This window comes from Neovison vison, chromosome 1, assembly GCF_020171115.1.
Source record: "Neovison vison isolate M4711 chromosome 1, ASM_NN_V1, whole genome shotgun sequence".
Classification (NCBI taxonomy): Eukaryota; Metazoa; Chordata; class Mammalia; order Carnivora; family Mustelidae; genus Neogale; species Neogale vison.
The window spans coordinates 256,324,217-256,345,819 of NC_058091.1; the positions used below are offsets into that span (position 1 = coordinate 256,324,217).

At 56.5% G+C, this 21,603-nt stretch overlaps 1 protein-coding gene across 2 annotated transcripts in view; it reads right to left on the reverse strand.

The window, feature by feature from the left end:
- The window catches only part of FGF18 (fibroblast growth factor 18), a 32,601-nt gene extending 13,442 nt beyond the window's left edge, over positions 1-19,159 (reverse strand). For both annotated transcript variants that reach the window (XM_044229565.1, XM_044229574.1), the window contains exons 1-3: positions 19,090-19,159; positions 18,881-18,917; positions 5,378-5,558 (exon numbers count right to left, since the gene is read on the reverse strand). In XM_044229565.1, the coding sequence (XP_044085500.1) occupies positions 5,378-5,558; positions 18,881-18,917; positions 19,090-19,121 (250 nt within the window). In that variant the 5' untranslated portion in view covers positions 19,122-19,159. The remainder of the gene's footprint in view (positions 1-5,377; positions 5,559-18,880; positions 18,918-19,089) is intronic.
- Between the last annotated feature and the right edge of the window lie 2,444 nt (positions 19,160-21,603).

Consider the following 21,603-nt stretch of genomic DNA (forward strand, 5'->3'; position numbering starts at 1 on the left):
TGGAAAGGAAGAGGGAAAAAAATCAATGGGATTGATCAGGAGCTATATTTAATCCTAGCCATAGCTCTAGTGTTGCCATTTTAGCTGCAGAGTCAGCGAGGTGTGGGTGACTACTCCTCACTGGGGACAGAAGTTATGGGACATGAGCTCAAAGGGCAGGGGTTTTAATGCCTCTCCCCAGCTGCAAGAGCCCTGGGGGAAACCTGGTCTGCTGCTCTCTGTATCCCACATTGCATGATGAAGAGCTGGCAGGTTGGAAGGATGGAAGGAGAGGACAAGAGAGGAGAGAGAGGAGACAGGGAGCACTGATCTGCCAAGCATCTACTGTGTGCCCGAGCTCCGTGCGGCCCCTGCCCCAGGGGGAGCACTCCCAGACACACACAGGGCTCATCCACGCAGCCACTGGCTCAAGCACACGTTGAGCCCCTGCTGGTAGCCAGCTCTGTGCCTGGAGATACAGCAGTGAACAAAACCGACAGAAGCCCTCTTCCCTCAAGGAATGTGAACTGTAACAGGGGAGACAGGGAGCAATAGGCTAACTACATGATGGTAAATGCTAGGAAGAACAAACTGCCCATGAGGAGACAGAGACGGGAAGCCTCTGACAAGGAGACCATTGAACAGAAGCCTGAGCAAAGTGAGGGAGCCAGCCAGGAGGCTGTCTGGGAGAACGGCATCCTAGGGTTGAGGGAACAGCAAACGCGAAGGTCCTTAGCCAGGGGCACGCCTGGCCTGTTGGCTGGTGGGTGGGACTGTGGAGCCAAGTGGACAAGGAAGGGGCAGCGAGGCGAGGCTGGAGTGGTCATCAAGAACCAGGCGATTCCGGACTGGTCCCAGGACTGAGATTTAACCCTAAGAGACACAAGCCCCTTAGAGAGTGGAGTGACACCGTCTCACATTTTGGACTGCTATACGGACTCCGGGCATCCGACTCGGAGAGTAGGGGGTCCCTGTGGCGTCAGCCACACCAGCCCTTGCTCCTTGTAGAAACACGGCCCTCCAGCAGGCCCTCCATTCTGGCCCTCCAGAATGAGGAAAATGGGACCAGAGGACTCCCCCAACTCTTGTCATCTGCTCAGCCGAAGCCCTGGACACCCCCCACACCGCCCTGCGTGAGCCACACAGGGCAGTCCCCGATGGCGCTGGGAGCTGCCCCATAGTTATTTTATGCCTTCCCCCAGCATAAGTGTGGACCTGCTTTCTGCCAAGACTTGTATGGGACATAGGGACATGCAGAAGGGTCACTGCTTTCAAGGAGCTCATGTTCTCAGTGCAGGAAGGTACAGGCCCATGCTGGGACGGGCTGACCACTCCTGACCCTACACAGCTGTATCACAGCTGGACTCACAGACGAATCCACGCCTGAGCTCTCAAGGAAGCCAAGGAGTGCTAACTCCACACCCTGCCCCCAGCCCCCATGAATGGGGAGGAAGCCCAGGCTCAGGGACGGAGTGAGAAGGCCCCAAGGTCACGACTGGAAGTTGGAGAACTAGACTCTTCCTACTCAGAGTCAGCCCCCTGAGATGGAGCAGGGTCTCTGGCCCCAGAGCAGCCTGGGGGCTGGAACCAGGTGTGTCTCACACCGTAGCCCCAGGACTCAATAATCCTATGCCGAGTGAGTGAGGGACTCCAGCTCAAACTGAAAAATCATCAGACCACCCCCAGCAAGAAGGTCCAAAGACCCTGCCTCCTCGGGCCCAACAGCAGCTAAGGCAAGCAGACCTGCTGCTTGGAATCACACTGAAGATGCCTCTTGGGCCTGCAACTGACATGCCAGGGCCCCATGATATGAGCGAGACCTGGCCCCTTCTGGAAGCCCCAGGAACCAGCTCCTGAGAGGGGAACCTCTACTAGAGCCCATGAACACCCATACAACACCCATACAACAGTAATGAGTTCAAGTAGTTATTCTTCATCTTTTTTTGCTTTAATAATAACACATAATCTTTGAGTGTAAGAGATGCTCTCATTTCTATTACCCCATTTCAAAGAAGAGCAAAGAGGATCAGAAAGGCTAACTCAGATTCCAGATCTCCAGCCCACAAGTGGTGGAGCTGGGTTCAAATCTTGTTCTACTCCGGAGTCTACAGTCTCATCCCCTCAAAGATCAACTTCCTGGCTGACACAGCCCCTCCAGTGGCTGTTCTGGGCACAGTCAGTCCTGGGAGCCTGGCCCTACTACAAAACATTGGATTTGGGGGGGGGTTGCGGTTTTTGTTTTTTTTTTTTGTAAAGTAGAAAACCCTTTTTTCTTTCAAATGACAACAGGAAAGACCACCCCCCTGTCCTCCTCCTCTGAAACTCCACCTGTGTCACTGGCAGCCCAACCTCCCTCAGCCAGAAGGAACTGGTGCCGCCACACCCCGGGCTCAGGTGTGTCCGTCTCAGAGGCAGGTAGAGCAGGCCTTTCTCTCCTCACGTGGCAGAGGAAGAAACTAAGCCGGGAGCCAGACACCCTTGCCCCAAGCTCCATGGGCTGCTCAGTAGCAGAGCGGCAACCAAAAGGCAGGTGTCCTGCCTCCTGGGGCTGTTTCTGCAACAGGGCCACTACCTACACGACAGAGGTGGCCAGGGCCAAGGGCAGGAAGGGGAGGGCCTGATGTAACCATGCTGGTGGGGCAGGGGGGCCCTACTTGGAGCCACGGCCCGCCAGCAGTCCCCGTTCCTAAACCTTCAGCTTTCTGGGCTAGCACACTTGTCCCTCCAGCGCCCCGCCCACCCTTAGCATCCTAGAGCACTCTGGGAAAGCTTTCGGGAGCCCTGGGGAGATCCTCAGGCTGTGGGAGCCCGGCTGACATCTCTGCAGATCTCACCGAAGACCGCTCACAGATGTAAAGCTGTAAAGCAGGCCAAGAGCTCCTGGGCCAGGCCCCAGACTAAAGTGGGCCTGAGCCTGTGCCGGCCCGGAGTCCAACACCTTAGGATGCCACTGAATCTGAGATTCCAGGTGTCTGTCAGGATTCCAGATTCCAGGTGTTCCTGGGGCCCCTGTTTATACTTGGTGTTTGCTGCCGTTCCCAGCCTCCCACCACACCATTCTTTCAGTCCCACAGAGTCCTGAGAAGGAGGGACTGTCCTGGGATGGGGTGGGGGGGTGGGGTGTTCCTGGCCTGACGGGAAACTACTGGCTGCCCATCCCCCACAGGCAGGGCGGGCCCCTACCACAGCCCCATCCTCCAGGCTGGCTTGGCCACATAAATCACCCTCCCAATAATATTTGTATTGATTATCTAGATTGGAAGCCTCAATTGGCTCCATTGTCTCACTTCCTCTCCCAGGGCTCACAGATGGGGTCCCTTTGCCTCATCTGCGTTTCTAATGCGACACTTAAATGAAGCAGCCTCAGCAAAGCCCCACGCTGCCCGGGCTGTTGTGGGGGAGAAGAGGGGGTGGGTTGGAGGAGTGATAAACATATTCCTTGAGAGAGAATGATTCAATCTGGGGCTTGTGGGGCTGGAGAAGCCAAAATGGGCTAGTTCCCGGATGTGCCCAGTGTGGCCCATCGGTGCTGTCTGGGCATGGGTTAGAAGTGCAGAGCTCAGGTCCCACCCAGACCCACCAAATGAACATCAGCACCTAACCAGATCCCTTGGTGATTCCCAGGCATGTTAATGTTCAGGAAGCACTGCGGTCGTCCAAGCCTAGTATGGTACAGAAGAGAAACTGAGGCCCAGAAGAGGCAAAGGTCCTGCCTGATGTCACACAGCATGCGAGATCCCCTGAGTCTCTGTCTGGCTCAGGCAGAGGAAATGAGACGCAAGTAACTTCTGGAGTGAGGGGTGGCCATTTCTGGGCTCCTCTCCCTCCCGAACTCCTACCTCCTGTCTCAGGACATGGACAGATGGTTCAGACCAGCGTCTGACCCCCCTGTACTCTCCCAGCCTGGAGGGGCTGGTGAGAGCTCCAGGACTCCCCAGGAGGGCACCTCCCTCCCGCCCCGGCTAGCCAGCTGCCCCTTCCCTGGCAGCAACTGGACAGCAGATCCCAGGGAAAAGCGCCACCTGGGTCTGCCCAGCACAGCGGGGAGCACGGAGAGACGGAGGCCCCAGAGAGGCAGCCAGCAGAGGACCTGGGAGAGGTGGGGAGGAGGGACCGGAAAGCTGTGATCCGAGGGAGGGAGGCAGGGAGGACAGAGATTGTGGGGAGGGGGAGACAGAGAGGTGGACAGACACAAAGAGGGGAAGGGATGAGTCCCAGGAAGGAGGGGAGAAGGACTGAGAGAGAGCAGTCAGGAGAAATGCAGCAGCAGCAAGATGGAGAAAGGAAGAAGGGGAAAGAGGGAGGGAGGGGAATGGAGGCAGTAAAGAGTGATGGCACAGGGAGAAGGGAGGCAGCTGGCCTGGAGACGGGGAGCCCAGGCTGGCCCAGCCCTGCCCGGCCTGGCCTGCCCCAGCCCCCAGTGACGGTGCAGCTGCCACACTTGGGCCCTACCATGAGGTCAGTCCTGCCCTGGGGCAGAGGGAAAATAAATGGTGTCCAAGATAAAAGGTCCAAGAAATTATTTGTCTTGTTGTCATGTCTTGACTGCAACGAGCAGGGGCCGGCGGGCAAGTGGGGCATCAACCCCGAACAGGCTAGGCTGGCAGGACCACAACGCACACCCGGGACCCGAGCCCCAGCCCCGCACATCGGGCCTCCTACAGCCCCAGCTCCCCCGCCCAAGGCCGGGGGAGGGGCGGTTTGGCTGGGACACCTCTCAGAACCTGGCCTCAGGAGGCAAGAACCCATGGGACAGAGTTCCCCGAATCCTCTCGAGGTTCTGGGAAGGTGCAGTCCTATGTGTTTCTCTCACTGTTAAGGGTTTTGTGAGCTGGGCGTGTGGGGTGGCAAGGGATTCAGGGTGTCTCATTCTTCCCAGCTGCCTTGCAGAGGCAGCATGAGGTGAGGAATGGTTCCCAAAATCCCAGAGGAGGGCTGGACAGTTTCAGGGTCAAGGGCAGGTCAAAGGGACCACAGCCCAAGGTGCTAGGAGCACCATTCCTCACAGGTGTACAAGCTCAAGCTTGCAGAGCATATACCTGTGCTCCCACCCACGTGCAGCCAGCACCGCCAGCAGCATCCAGAAAGCACTATGCAGAGGCTCCCACCTCTCTGAGCGCCTGAACCCAGGGCTGGTGAAGCAAGGCCATGGGGAACGGCTACCGGCTTTGGGCCATGCCAGGGAAGCCACAGATACCCATGACCACTGGCCTTCCCCAGCAAAGCAGTGAGTGCTCCCTCCAAGGCTCTCCGGGAGACACACCGCTCCTGCAGTTTGCAGACAAGGAAGCCGAGGGCCAGAAAGGCTGTGCCAGGTGCCAAGTTACACAGCCAGGACAGGGCAGACCTGGGATTTGAACCTGCGGGCTGGGTGAGGGAAGAGGGAGCTGGTACCTACCATACTTGTCCCCGTCCTCGCCGCGGGCACTGATCCTGCGGCCCAGGACCTGGATGTGCTTCCCACTGGTCCGGCTGTACAGCTGGTACAGCCGCAGCTGCTTTCGGCTCACATCGTCCCGGGCCCGCGTCTGGTTCTCCACGTGGATGCGGAAGTCCACGTTCTCCTCGGCTGCCAGCACCTGGCCAGGGAGAACGGCATCAGTGGTCTACCGGGGAAGGACCAGGGGCCCTGCACGCAGCAGCCGCGTTCACACAAGATGGTCAGGGCCCGCTCCTTGCTGGCCCTGGGTCCGCTTAGATCCACACCTGCTCTATTACCATCCCGTTGCACAGATGAGGCAACAAGGCTCAGGGAGAAGCATGTGGCGTGAGGTGGCCTAGCCGAGAAGTGGCAAAGCTAAGAAGCAGGGCTCGGTCTACTGACAGCAAAGCTTGCTACCTTTCCACCAAAGCCCCAAATTAAAGCAAGAAGTCCGGAGCCGAGTTTTCTCCTGTGACCTTGAGTACACAGACACCTTCTCAGTGAAAGAGCAGGGCAGAGTCCCTACCCTGACCAGGGTGGTCATGAGGATCAAGTGAGCAGGTGGGGAGTACAGGATCAAAATCGGTCTGAAGATGGGAGAAGGGTTGGGGGCATAGAGCTGCTGTTTGGGTGCACAACAGGGAAGGACAGAGGCCTGGCTAGTCACCCTGGGGAGGAGTGGGCCAGAATCCACTGTCACTCGTCCCTAGAAGTAGATGTCGGGGGGCCTCCTCTGCATGACCAGGGAATCCTCACGCTCACCCACCCTCAGCTGGCATTTGCCCACATTCCTGGCCTCTCTTGGGGAGGGAACTTCACTTTGCATCTCCCACCAAAACTCCCCATATCCTCAGAGGTTTAGTTCGTGTCTGACCACATTCTCCAGGAAGCTGCCCCTGGCTATGTCAACATGTATCTCTCAGTCTCCCATCCTGAACATGACCTCTCACCTGGACAACTTGCAGCCACCTCCTCATCAGCCTTCTGTTCCCACTCTTGCCCCTTGGTCGTCTGGCTTCCACCAAACCCAGTCACCTTGAGTAATGCTCCTCCCCCTCCACACTCTCCGGGGCTTCCCATCACATTTAGACAAACATCCCCACCACCGCCTCAAGGTCTTCAGGATGAGCCCCCTCTTCACCCTTTACAACTCTTCACCCCTGCTTATACTGGCTGCCTTACTACGCCACTGAGCATTCCAAACACAAAACACACACCTGCCTCAGGGCCTTTGCATTTGTTCTTCCCTTGGCTTCAGTGGTCTTTCCCAGATTTCTACATTTTGGCTCCTTTACTTCATTAGGATCTCTGCTCAATGTCACATCCTTGAGACTGGCCTTCTTCGGCTGTTTTTCTGAAGCAGCTCTACCTCTGCCATTCTCCATCTCTCTGTCATGCTGTTTTTTTCCTTCTAACATTGACCAACCTGACATAACATTTACTTATCTGGCTTTTGTCTGTCTCCCCCCAACATTATATTGGCAGTACCATGAAAGTTGGGGCTGTCTCCTCGTTTGCTGCTATAACCCCAGCATGTAGCATAGAAGAAACTCAAACATTTCTTGAATGCATGAATGAATGAACAAATGAACATTGGAAAGATGTAGAGTCCTGTCATTGCATTTACTATTAAATTAGGTTTTCCTAGGCCCTACTAAATGTATGCCTGTTCCATCCCATCTTCACCATAAAGCTGAACAATTCTCGAAGCCCAGACAGTGTTCTTGGTTTATTCTGTGTGCCCACGAGGTCCAACATGATGCTGGGCAGGAAGGACCCCACCGACTCAGACTGTCACAGAGCTCTTGCGACCAGGGCTGCCCAAGCATCTGTCTCACCTATTAATCGTGAGCTCCCGAGGGCAGGGACCGTGTTCTCCTCATTGCCACATCCCATGCCCAACGCAGGGTCTCTGTCCTCAAGCTGACATGCACATGTCCCCTGTTGCTAGCCTGGGCCTCCCAGGCACTCCAGCTGGATCACATTATTGATCCTCCACTATCATCCTCAGGCTGGAACTATTATCCCACATTGCAGATGAAAAAACTGAGGCCTCAAAGCTAAACTGACAAGGTCCCAGAACAAGCCACGGCAGAATCAGCCCCAGTGATGGCTCCAAAGCCCCTCTTCCAGCCCCATTTTGCTGGGCCTTGCTTGCCCCACCTGCACAATCGGGAGGGGGTCCCAGAGTCAGAACCCAGGGTGTGCCTTTTCCTCGTTAAGGGTCCCAAGGCAAGTTACCAACCCCTCTGGATTTCAGCTTCCCTAGAAAATGAGAGGGGTGATGATGGCACCCACCCCATGCGCTTCTTCACAGACGAAACACAGAAAGTCTTAGATCAGTGCCCAGCACAGAGCGAGTACTCAGGAGGCGTAACTAAGAGAGCACATGGGGGCCCTCTCAGAGGTGAGGCCCCGCAGACAGAGCCTGTCTGGAAATACAAGCAGATCACACTCCCATCCCTGCAGAAGGGTCATCTCTGCACACAGTCACACGCCCGGGAAGACGTTATCACCTCTGATGCTGCACCATTGGAGGGCTTATCCCCTCTGCTTAACAGACGCAGAAACCCAGGCTCAGAAAAATTAAGTCGGTTGCCTTGAGCCACACAGCCAGGGGTGTGGGGCCTGGCGGCTGGCCCACCAAGAGTGCACAGCCTTCACTATTCTCAATGGCCAGCCCCTGTCACCAATTCACAGCCAGAGTCTGACACCTGGGACCCACCTCTTCTCATATCCCGATGCTCGGGGAGGGAAGAACTCCATACCCCATGAGGTTCACACCTGGTGGGCACATGTCCTGAAGAACCCCCATCTATGGCCCTTGACCTCCCTCAGAATGACTTCCTGAGGGAGCCTCGCCTTTTCCCCTCCCCCCAAGGGCGGGTCTCCGGCCTCCTTCCCTGTCCTCCAACTCTCCTCCTGCTCACAGGAGACCTTATCGACCCGAGGTCAAACCAATCTCCTTACCCTGGATCCCCAAGGGGAGCTGCCCTGCCCTAGAAGCCAGCGTCCCATTAACGATTTTCTCCCTGGCCCACTGGACAGAGGCAGTGCGGGTGACCCAGGGTCAGCAGGGGCTATCCGGTGGCCCTTCCCCAGGATGTGGAGGGAACAATCCATCTTGCCCAGCTTCTACCATTTAAGCCACATTCTGTGGTCACATCCTTCCCAAGGGAGGTAGCAGGGGTGGCCTCTGACACATAAACAGAGTCCCTCCTTCTGAAAAGGCAGAGACCCCTGGGCTTCCTGGGCAAGACCTCTAGGGAGCCACGGGCCTTTGCACAGGTCAGGTCCTCTGCACAGGGCATCCTGCCCCCTGTGCCCTGCTGACACCTGCCCTCAGGTACCTTCTTCAGAAGCCCTTTCCTGCCCTACCTCCCCCCCACGCCAGCTGCGTTAGGGTCGCTGGACATTACTGTAATGGCTTATCAGCCCCAAACTGCAGCTTGTCCAGCTCATCCTGGGGCCTCCGGTTCTAGCCTCAGGAAGTGTCTGATGAATGCTTGCTAAATGACTGTGGCTAGGATGAGAGAAACCTGCAGGCCAAAATCAGCCCCAGCACTTACTACCCAGATGAGCAGAGAGCCCCACAGAGCGATGGCAATGGGGCGTCTGAAAGCTCTCAGGTGCTGAGCTTCCCTCTGTTCCAGGTGCTCTGCTAAGAAGCTCCCTAGACGTGCTACTTCCTTAGCCACTCCAGGAGGTGGGTGTCCGTCGGAGCTCACTGTATAGGTTGGACCTTTGAGGCACTTCTCCAGGGCTACAGAGCTCGAACATGGGCAAGCGGGGCTCTAGCGTCTGCCTCAGGAACATTCTCTTCCTCCTGCTTTCCTGCTCACTGAGGGGGGCCTGTCTTCCAGGCCCTCGTAGAAGAGCCGATGCTGCTGTCCACGGGCTCAGCCCCCTCCAGGGGCACAGTCACCTGGGGTGCTAAGAAGCTGCAGTGGGGAAAAAAATGAGACTATGCGGCTCTCACAAGGTGATCAGGTGGGCACAGCCAGGACGTGTCCTTGAGCAGAGGAAGGCACCTTTGTGACTCTGCCTTCCCTCCACTCCAGCTTTTCTTTTGGGTCAAAGCAGCTTTCCCCACAGCAGGATGGCCCATAGTGGGGTCCGCCTACAGCTTAAGACCCCCCCATTATCCTTCCCTACCAGCCCTTTCCCTGCCCTGAGAGGTTGGGCTGTGGTGGAAATATTCACTCCTCAATCCAGGAATGGCACAGAGGCAGCAACGGCCTGACAGATTCAAATCTTTCCCAAGGTATGTCAAGGTCCCAGGCCCTGGCACAGACAAAGGGTCCAGTGGGACAGAGCCCCCCACCTTTGGCCTGGCCTGCAGTCTCCCGCTGTGGGCATGGCTCTCTAATGCTCAGGATGACTGCCCACTCAGCCTGACTCTCTACTGCCCTGGTCCTGCACCCACCCCGAGGTGCCTACTCGGGGTCCTGCACCATCTGGCCTCTCCTACCTTAGGCATCTTGGGGGGAACCTTCCATGGGGTGGAAAGAGATTGGGGCTATCTCAATGCCCGCCTCCAGGCGTCAACCCAGCTCCCCTCCTACTGGGGTATCATCAGCCACCCCTGCTCTGTCTGGCTGCAGATTTCAGTTTCCCTGACACAATCCTGGTCTGAAGACATGTTTGGGGGCTCCTAGTTCTTCCTGGGTCGCACCGCCACCTTCCCCATCAGGCTTCATTTCAGCACACACACCACACACGTTCAAGATGACCAGCACTGACTGACCTCTGGGGGTCGTCCGGCTCCAGCCCAAATCTTTGATTTCTCTAACCCTTGGTTTTCTCACTGACAGAATGGGGACTGCCTATCATATTTATCTCAGAAAAAAGATGGTATTAGGAACAACAGCCACATTTATCTTCTTTATCCTTTTTCTTGTGTTTTGTTTTCTGAACAGCCACTGCTTATTGTGCGTAAGAACTGCTTTAGGTCAACTGCCTCATATAATTCCCAGAGTGGCCCCATGAGTTGGTTTGAGTATAGTTCCCATTCTACAGACGAGGAAACTGAGGCTTGGAGATGGGGCCTCATGCATCGAAAGTCACACGCTAGTGAGCAAAGGAATCAAGATTCAAATCCCCGTCAGCCTAGAGTGCAAGCATTCCAGCACTTCAGCCTTGCCGGCCTGCGTTCTCCCCTCTCTCAATGCCCTCCCTTCCCTCAGTTCAGGATGGCAACTTCGTTCTGGCCACAAGCCACAGTTGGGGCAGGGACTGGAGCAGGAATTAAACATGAAAGGGCTGAAGGCCTTGAGCTCACTCCCCCTAACTCCAGAGGAGGATGGGGTCACACTGCCCCCTCCCGCCCAGGTCCCCAGCCTTGAGGCCTCCTATAATCCATGCCCCTGTCTCCAGGCAGCCTGCCCAGAAAGGGAAGGTCTCCTCAGTCCCCAGAGGGGCAGCCCACAGACTTCCGGCCACATTCCACCACCGCCTGCCTCCTTCTCCAGCACCAGTGTAGCCAGCCCTGCCAAGGGCTTTCAGAGCTTCTCCAAATTCTCAACTCACCCCTTTAGGAGTGGTCGCTGGTAGAGTCAGCCCCACTTTCCACTCCAAAATGCAGCTCCTCAAACTCTTCCTAGAGAGCAGGTCTGGACTTGGGCCCAGGAGTTGCTGCCCGCCCCAGTGCACTGGGGATTATTATCTGAGAGGGTGAGACCCACACTGGCTCCCACTTGCTGGCCACTTTCTTTGCGCCAGGTCTGAGCTAAGCACATGGCAGACATGGTCTCTGCTCTCCTCACACAACCTGGGCAGGTCAGGATGATTGCCAACCCTATGACAAAGGGAGACACAGAGAGGCCAAGAGGCTTACCCACGATGTTGTACACAACGCAACAGAGCCAAGATCTGAACCCATCTCTGGCTCTAGAGCCCATGAATTTCCCCCAGCTGGCATCTGTGGACAGAAAGGAAAGGGGGAAGGCCAAGCCCACCGCTGGATGTGAGTTTGGCTCAGATTCACATTCCCATTCACCCGTCAGCCCCAGGCTTCTCCCCTCTCTCCTGTCATCGTCCCACACCCAACCCAGCCAGAACAGTGACGTTGCAAAGGGCCCTTCCCCACCCCCAAGTCTGTCCATTAAGCTCCCAGGGCTATCAATGTATTGATTGGCAGGGCTGAGGCATCAGCATGGGAGGGAGGTGCTGCCACCCAAGGGGCTGACTAGAAGCCCCTCTCCCCACACATCAGCCTTCTCTGTACAGATCGTCAATACGGGCACCCCTGGCAGTCAAGCCTGAAGCCAGCTTGGGGAAGGAGGCAGGACCCCTACAGACTCAAGCTCCCTTCTTTTCCCCTTCCTGCCAATCCCTTCTTCAAATCCCTTAATGCACGAGAGTGGGGAGTGGTCCAGCATGCCTACAAGATCAGAAATGAGCCCTTTATTCCAGCATTCAATGCCTATGATTGGCCTTTCACATCACCCTTATTCCTAAACTTGATGTTCTAACTGGCTCAGAGTCCCCTGAGCACATTGGGCTGTTCCCTGCTTTCATGTAGAGATGTCCCATTGCCTGCAATGGCTTTTCCATACACACACTCACGCACATTCACACACACGCACATTGCATGCATGCACACTCACATATACACACATACATGCACATGGATACGCACACACACATACACACAGGTTCACAGTGTCCTCACCCAACTTGTTCCTAATCTGAGATTCAAATGGGGCATCTTCCCTGGTCAGATCCTCCGGCCCCCCGTTGGGCTTCATGGCCCTTCTCCTAAGTACCCATGGCACCCTGAGCCCCTGTCCGCCTGCACAGATCCCTCAGATTTCTCTCAAGTTTCCAAGGGCTGGGATAGGTCCTGAGCTCCCTCGGCCAACGGCTGGTGCCAGAAGGGGCCTGAATGCAGGTGCCTGGCCCCAGAGAAGCTGGGGCTCCTTCAAATCACTGACTCAACACTCAGCCTGCTCACCAGGTCTGTGCCAGATGCTGTGGGGCCCTCGGGATGGGTCCAGCCTCCCCTGACTTCCAGGAATCACGAGCTGGTAGACAAACAGGCCTCCAGACACACCAAAGTCAAATGCCTAACTGAAGCTCACATTTACTTAACACTTATAATGATCCAAGTGCTGTGCCAAGTACTTCCCCTGGGGTAGCCACAATTCACCCCAACAGCAATCCCAAGAGGGAGGTTCTACCCTAAATCCGATATGAAAAATGAGCCACAGAGAAGCCAAGCAATTTGCTCAGTCATGAGACTATGAAGTGGCCCAGGCAGGGTGTGATCTGGTGGGCGGGACCCCAAGCCTGAGCTCCTGTGCATTCCCGTGAGCCCCATGGAAAACACTGGGTCATGTGACAGTGACAGAGTACAAAGGGGTTCCAAGGCAGAGGTAAAATGGGGGGTGGAGCAAATAAAGCTGCCCAAAGTGTCAGTCATCTCTTCACAGGAAACATTTTGAGGGAAAAACTGAATGGATGCCTTCTTGGCATCCCCTCCAAAACCCAGTCCAAGGCCACCCATGCAGCAAGTGTCCCATGAATGTTTGCTGATGGCTAATGAGGAGTGGCATCATAACTGAGCACCTACTGCATACCTGGCCCAAGACATGGCTTTGATTACACCCTCCAACACACCTGGAAGTGGTACTATCATCCCTATTGCCCATGTGACGAGGAGGCAGAGAATCAGAGAAGTTAAGAATCTTGCCCAAGGCCACACAGCCTAGGAGGGGGTGCAGTGAGGCTCAGGTGCAGACTTAAGTCCAAGGGCTGGGCTCTCAACCTAGACAAGAGGATCCCTGAGGCCACTGATGCAAGGAGTATATCCTTCCCAGCCTTGCTCAGTACCCTGCAGAACAGTATGCACCTGACACACACACGGAGCAGGGAAATGACCCAATAGCTACTGTCACTTGGATACTGCCAGAGTGCCAGCCACTGTGCCAGCCACTCTGTGTGCATTATCTCAACTCCCACAGTGACTCTTAAGAAGCAGGTCCCATTCATCACCCCACTTTACAGGTGGGAAAAACCAAAAACTGCAAAGGGTTGACGTTAAGAAATTTGCCCAGCAGCACAGACACGGTTCTAACCTAGGTCCCTCCTACACCAAAGCCCATGCATTCAAGCTCCACAGAAGTCGGCTAGCTCACCTCACTGATACCCAGCTGTGTAAACTGAGGCCCAGAGAGGGAGGTCACCCCATGAGCCAGTGAAAAAGTCAGGACTGATCCCAGGGGTCCTGAGAGTGTTTCTGCTCAGTGGCCCACGGGTGGCTTGTCCTCAGCCCCATCTTTGGCACAGGAGTATTTTAAGTGACCCATGAGCATTGTGCCATTTAGATATGAGAGCAGTAATCCCCAAACCTCTCCCAGCCCTTACCGGCAACCTGATTAAAGCCTGAGGGGCCAATCTACCCACTGATGTTCCAGAACAAGTCCCCATCCTCAGACCCAAAGTGGAGATGACAGGTTTCAGCCCCTCTGAGGTGTGGCAGCTCTCCTCAAGCCCGGGGCAGCCTGGCAAGACCCTTGGCACTGCCCTATCCCTAAGTGTTTGGCCACAGTCCTTATGAGTGGTCAGCAACATGACCCAGCAAAAAAATGGGGCACACAAAGGTAGAAGAGAGCCGCTGTCCCCAGAAAGGGACCCATCCACATCTCCTTTGTTGTTGTCACCAGGAGGTGACAGGGCCCTGGGGAAGGGGAGCTCGCCACACTGACATGGGCATCGGGGCAAGGGAGGCTTCCCGAAACAAGAGACCCAGGGGCTGGTGTGCTGACCCTTGCTCTCCACCTTTATGGAGCAGGGATCATTCTGTTGGTAGTTTTCTTTCCATTTTACACATGCAGAAGCTGAGACCAGAGAGGTTAAGTAACTTGCTCAAGGTCATACAGCAAAGGTAAGTCAGGGCGACCACTGGAACAAGGCTGGGGCCTGCCAGAACCCTCATATAGAACCCTCATACTGCTGTTTTGTAAACCTGGGGCCTGGAGCCGGGTGACCCAGAGTCGGGGCCAGTTCTGCCTCTCTTGTGCTGTGTGGCCAGAGGCCGGTTATGTCATGCCTCTGAGCCTCGCTTTCTTTTCTGCAGAATTCCCTCACCGCAGGCTGGTTGTGAGGCTGAGTCTCCATGATGTGAGGAAGTGCCCGCCTGCTCCATGGCAAGGACACTATGCCTGGCGGTGGCTCTAAGTATCGCTGTCGGCCTGATGGGTCTGCGCCCTGATTTCCCACACCTACACGTCTCCTGCTAGAAAACCACGTCGGAGCCAGAAGGTCCTGCTGAGACTAGGAAGTCTCCTCCCTGTCACCTTCCACCTCCCTTTGGGGGCCCAATGTGACCTCAGAGCTATCCCACGCCTGCTGACACTGGCAGAGACAACCACAAGATATTTAAACAATCTACCTCCTTATCTCAGAGAGGGTGATGCTACTGGGCTACAGGAATGCTGGCAGTGTCCCCTCCCCTTCCCTGCTGGGAATGACGCTGGGAGGGGAGTACAGAATCCCCCAGGCCCTAAGGCCCTCCTAAACACCCATCTATGGCTCTGGGATCCTTTCAGTCCAGAACATTCTATGAAAACCAGGGCCTGCAGACTCCAAGACAGGTGCCCTCTGTCAGAGACACCTATCTGGGTTCTGATCATCTGTACCGTGGAGACCCTACCGGCGAGAATCCAAGGGGAAGATCTCACTGAGAATCCCTAGCGCGCCCCTTGGATCTCCCATTGCCCCACCGGTATTCTTTCTGAAGAAGTCTGTCTGGTGTCATGGAAAGAATACAAGACCTTGAATCCAGAGTCTTGAGTCTTAGCATTGGCCTTGAACAAATCCCTTTTCCACTCCGTGCCTCAGTCTCTCCAACGGTGAAGCAGGTATATTACCCCACCTACTTCAGGAGGAAAAATGACAGAAAGAAGGAAACAAGCTTCCGGATTCAAGAGCCTTGGAATCTTGCTTGGTTGGACAGAACAGGATATGCCTGCCCCACTGTACTTCTCAGGAGGCAGGATCACAGCCCACCCCTGCCCCGCTTAGAATGGGAGCATCTTGAGGCCAGGGACTGACTAGACTTGTTCTCAGATCCAGCAAGAAGCAGAGTTTTGAACAAATATCTGACTGGACATGGATGGATGATGTCACCGCCCTAAGAAGCTAAAAGTGCTACTCAACAGGACAGTTCCCCATCCTCCTCATGTCCCAAAGGACTCTGTCTCTGGCTTTCCTATTCTAGCCAGCTAGAAGAAGGGTTCTAAACCCCCTAGAGGAAGTCAGGTGTAGGGGGTGGTCAGGTCCTGAGGGGGTGTGGAAGGAAACTTCAAAACTTGAACACACCGGGCGGTGAGAGAGGAATGGTGTTGTGGGAGTGACAGCGGGTGGGTGGCGGAAGCCCCCCTTCCCTGGCCGCCTCAAGCCTGGCCTGTCTGGGGAAGGCCAGGACCTAGCCGAGCCTGGCGGTAGGAACAATGTCAGGCAGGTGCCGGCCAAGCTGCATGAAAGGCCCAGTCCGGTGTCATTGTCAGCGCTCAGCCAAGTGCAGAAAAGCAATTTACTGGTCACGCCGCCTGCTCCCCTCGGAAATTTTTAAAATTCTTCCGATTTGAGCTATCCGCGGTGTCCCAAGTCGTGTGGAGATGGGATTTTATTAAATTCCCAGCTTCCTGCTTCCTGGGGTGGCCAGCAGGGGCTGGGGTGGGGGCAGGGCTCACCCCATGGGGGGCTGCGGGGGAAGGCAGTGTCTGACTAGCATTGACTGTTGTGTTCTCTCGAAAATGCATCTGGAGGTGGGGGCCCATTCTGGGCCTGATGGCTGATGGATGGGGAGAAAGGAAGAGCCCAGAAACTCTATGGCTAAGACTGGAGCAGTCCCCCAAACCAGGGAGGTGCGGATGGGAAGGGCATAGATATATCCATTTCCCAGCAGAACAATGTATGCTCCTGGGTGGATGAGACTCTCCAAACCTTCTTCCGTACCTGTCATGTGTCACTTTAGCCTCAAGTCCGCCCACTCACAAAGGATGAGCTCAGACTCACAGAGGTCCACAGCTGAGGAAAGATGAGGCTGGGGCTCAGGCCCAGACCACCAGGCTGCAAAACTCTGAGCCCTTCCCACCACCCAAGGAGGCCTCTCCCAACCCCTTCTCACCAAGGGAGTACGTGTCCCCTTCTCTAAGTGTACCCCGCCAGGGAAGTAGCTTCTCTCCCCTCTGCCTGTCCAATGCCCGCCTCAGCAGGGAGCAGGCTTCACACTCCCAGCCAGGAACACTTGAAGCCCACCCCCCACTCCTCATCTCTACCTCTAATGGCCACTACACCTTTGTTCTTAGACCATGAATTCGGACATGAGCTTGCCCTTTCTTTATCTTTTAGGAATCGTAGCTGCTTTTGAAAATCTGTGGGGAGCTCCAAAACATGGGCACATTGGGGCACCATTTTGATGCGACATATCAGGGGTCTGCCTCCTCCAGAAGCCCATCCTTAGAGACTCTATGGGCGCTTGGACCATGGGTTAAATTCATCAGTCTAATGGCAGTCCGGATGGGGAAAGTCTGAAAAGAAAGGAAGAGGTGAGAGAAGGGGGAGAGGAGGCTCCATCACCTGCTTGAAGTCCTAACCCAGATGGACAACCCAGCTCTTTCCTGAGAGGCTGGCTCTATCTGTAGGCCAGGAGGTGGAGGTGGGATGCAGAGTCCAGGTTCCCTCCCTTGTGCTTCCCTGGAGAACACAAAGACGACACAGCAACCCCTCCTGGGCCTGCTTTATGGACAGAGAGGCAGCAGGCAGCAGGAGTGCACAGATCTCTCTCTACCCCATGGCCACTGCAGCATTCCCCCATCCCCAGGTGCAACATGCAGGAGAAGAGCTCTCACCCAAGGCAGACAAACAGATCCCCTGGAATGACCCTGGGGCCTGCCCTCTGCTTGGGGACTCAGCTGCAAATCAGGCAGGTCATGCCTGGCACTGGCCTCTCTCTTTGACACCAGCCATTCCCACCCCTGCCCCCGCCACCACAGGGTCACATCTGCTTTGGCAAACAGCCAGTTTTAAGTTACTGACTCCAGTTATATTGATTCAAGGAGTCACTGGGGACCTCAGCCTTCCCAGGCTGGGGGAAAGAAACCATCAGTCCGTCTGTCCGTCCAGCCAGCCAGCCAGCCAGCCATCCTCACAGTCCCCAGCCCCAACTAGCTTCCCCCAGCCCAATGTCCATCCTGATGGTAAGGATCCTCTCCCAGGAGTGCAAGGGGAGGTAAGCAGACCCACCACCACACCAAGCACTGAAAGAGGCTACTGGGTCTCAAAAGCACTTAACACACACACCATTCCTTATGCCATAAAGCTGGGAGAGCCACCATTTTCCCTGTTCAAGTTTCTTCTGGGGCACCTCTGGAACCCAAAAGGCTAAAAACCTAAGAATCCTCTCTAACCCTGTGAGGACACCTGCCTTCAACCCAGAGGGGGAAGGGGCAGATAATCTCTTTTGGCCCCAGTCCAGCTCCTCCTAAGGCCCCTCCCTTGCAGCTCTAGGTGGGTGGGGGGCTAGGGCAGCTGGCACTTCCTATTCCCCTTTCCTTTGCCTCCCCCCCAACCATGCTGAGGCAGCCCTGGTCTGGTTCTAATCGGGGCTGAAGTCGCTCCCTCTTTCCCTCTTCTCTTTCTCTGCCCCCCCCCTTTCCTTCATTTCCACGGCTTTGGAAGCCGGAGCGTTCCAACTGTCTGCGTGCCAAGACCTTCCCGAGTCTGAAAGCTGCTGAAGTAACAGATCAGATTTTAGCAAGTGCTTTCCAGGCTGAGCGCCAAGCCCTCTTCTGATTCACAGAGAGCGAGCGAGCGGGGAGCAAAGCGAGGAACCAGCCCAGGGCTGCACCACCTTGGGCGAGGGTGTGCGGAGCGTGGCCCATTCCGGAGCGGCTTCAAGGGCAATGGCCTCGCAGCCTGAGTGCCCGTCTCTGCTACCTTTCACCGAGTCTCTCCTAGACCTATCTCTCTCCCTCCCTCCCTCTCTCTCTCTCTCTCCTCCCTGCAAACGCCTTTGAAACCACAGAGTAATTTACAACTGAAGCTTTCTCCCTGGACTCAAAATCCATTCGGCTCAAAGGAGCCTTTTTGTTTGGAAGAGCGAGCGGAGATATTAAGGGACGGTTGGCAGAAAAAATCCCCAGGTCCCAACTCCTCTCCGGTTGTGGGCAGGGGGCTTGGAGCGGGGCACACTGCAGCGGCTGAGTCCGCTGGCTCCGGAGATCTCCTCCCAGCCGAGGCTAACTGGGGCCGCGCCAGTCTGAGCCCTGCAGCAGAGCCCCTTGCCCTTGGCTGGTCCCCCGCCGGCACTGGGCGCGCGCGGAGCCGCCCTTTGGCGCCCTGGGAACAGGTGCACTGGGCTCAGCGCCCAGTAGGGGTGGGGCACAAGGAGGGGGCGCGGCCCAGGGGAGGGGGTTCGGCCTGTACCGCGAGGTAGGGGCAGGGGGAGGTCAGAGTCAGGATCCTACGTACCTGTACCTGGAAGCACAGCAGTAGGAAATGTAAACACCTGCGGGAGAGAGATGGAGAGGTGGTCAGTGGGACTTGAGGGAGGGGGGCGCGCGGACAGACAGACGGATACGCAGTCGGAAAGTCAGACGAACGGCTGGGCGGGCTACAGAGTCAGAGGCACACGGACAGACGGCCAGGCAGGGTAGGAAACCCCGCGCGCGGGCGCTTACAGGCAAGTGCAGGCGGAGGGCGCTGAATACATCGCTGGGCGGGGGGGAGGCGGCGGCTCCTAGCCCAGCCTGCACATGTCCGCTTCGCGCGGCCGGGACCGGGCGCCTCCGCCGCCGCCGCCGCCGCCGCCGCCGCTGCTGCTGCTCTCTCCTCGCCGGCTGCTGCTGCTGCAGACTCTGCTGCTCCGGGGCGCTCCGCGGCGCGCCCTGCGGCATCAGCGCCCCGCGCGGCTCCTCCCGAGCGCTGCGCCCTCCGGGCTAGCGCGGGGGCTACGGGGTGGCCGCCGCTGTGCAGGAGGCGCCCGACTGGTGCAGGGAAGCTTGCTCACTGCTGGCCGGCCGTCTGTCCGGGCATCCACGGGAGGCTGGCTGCTCGGTTCACTCCGGGGGCAGCATGAGCGGCGGGGCTGGAAGCTGGGGCGCGATCTCCGGCCGGGGCGCGGGGCTGTGCGGGGCCAGAGGTCAGCGCTCCAGGGCCGGGGCGCGCGGCTGCAGCAGGAACGCGTCACGGCCGCACCGTCTGGGCGCCCGCCGGCTCATGTCTCCTCCTCCGCGTCTCTCCGGCCGTGCGCATCGCCGCCTCCCACCACTGGCGGCGGCCGGGGCGTTTTCTACGCGCGGGCGGCGAGGGGGCGGGGGGCCGGGGGCGGGCCCGGGCCCGAGTCGGCACAATGAGGATGCGGGGCCCGGGGGCTCCCCCCTCGGGGCGCGGCCGGACGGGCGCTCAGCTCGGCTGGGTGCGCCTCGCCCACATCAAAGGCGGCCCAGCCTGCTTGCCTGCCTGTCGCGGCCTCCCCACCGCCTCCTCCTCCTCCTCCTGGCGGCTCCGGGTTGGAGGGAGGTGCTCTGACTCTCGGAGACGGGACCGGCAGCTCCGAAAGGGCAGAGCCCGCGAGGCTGGAGCTGGTGAGCGCTGGAAGCCGTCGGAGCTCTGCGCCCAGGCGCAATGACCAGCGCCGCGGCGGCGCAAATACTGCCCGTATTGGGAAGGCGGCGGTCCCAAAGAATGCAGTTAGGTGAGGAGCGTCCTCACTCCCCCACATTCGCTACTAGCACTCACTCACACCCACTAGCGCTTGAGTGCGGAGCCGGGAGGGGGCGGGTCAGGCCCAGCCCCCGGGGCGGCTCCGTTTAAGGGGGTTCGCTTTCGTCCCCTCGGTGAGTCCGCGCAGGACCGTGGCGTGTCCCAGATGCCCTCTCGGACGGCTAGCACTCTGAGACCCCGTCTGATCTCTCCGTCCTTGCCGCTGCGGGGGAGGGGGTCTCCAGGACTTCTCTCCCCCTCACCCCCCTCCGGAGCTCTCGGGTCTGTTCTCTGGGCTCCCAGCTGGGTTCTGGTAGGCGAGCCAGCTTTGGAAACGCGCGGCTGCCACCTTGCGGCCCCGAGGCGTCGCTGCAACCCCTGCCCGGGAGGGCTAACGGGAAGCTACCAGCAGGACTCTGGTCAGCGACCACTCCAGGTCGTCCTCGGGCCACCTGGCTGAGACTTGTTTCCGTTTGCATTTAGTTCCTTTAACCACGACTCCAATAAGGATAGCTCTTCTCCCCGCCTCTCCCCGCTTCAGAGGCAACACTCCCAACTTCAAAATGTAGGTGTCGTCACATGGAACTGCTTCCTCTCTAGAACTGCCGACAGTCAGGCTGTCCTTTGGCCCTGACGCTAAGGGAGAGGTCATAGTGGGAAACAAACTCAAAAAGCAAAATTCAGGAATCCATACTATTCGGTTAAAAACCTGGTGTCGCTGGCAGTGGTTGATAACCCCACTGTACTAGAGCATAAACTGGGGTAGCTGCTGTCAAACAGGAAATGACTCTTCCATGTACCAGCCCTCTGTGCAAGCTCTTAAGTTCCCATTCACACTTGAGGCTCTGAAACAGGTTGTCTCTGTTTCAGCATTAGACACAAGAGCAGAAAACCTTTTGAAAACTAAGTGCTGGGTGACAGGGAAGGCTCCTGTGGAGGGCTGAGCTGAACAGACATTCCCATTGCCAGGATTGGTCTTGCTTATCATACCATTATTACTTTCTATTACTCTTCTATCACCCAAATAAAGACAGACCAAAAAAGTCCAGTCAAGAGAACAGCTCTGAGTAAGAGCATGAACTCAAGAATCAGAAATCCTCGATTTGCGTATCTCCTCTAACATTTACTTATAAATTCCAACAAGTAACAGTCTGAGACTGCTTCCTCATCTACAAACCACGGCTAAGAACAGTAACAACTCAAGAGTTGTTTTCAGTTACTGAATGAGATCATTCAGAGTCTGGCACATAAGAAAAGCTCCAAAGGTTTTAGCCATTATTATAATTATAATTAGGTTTCTCAGATTTTCACTTTCTTTATGACTTCATGAAGTAGGGAGGCAGTATCATTCTCAACTTACAGTTGAAGACACGTCCAACCAGGATGTCTTTTGACTCCCGCTCGTCATTTAACCACATTTTTTACCACTTACATCTCTAATCTAGTTTTCACATATCTACTTACTATATACATGATTTTCATATGAAGTT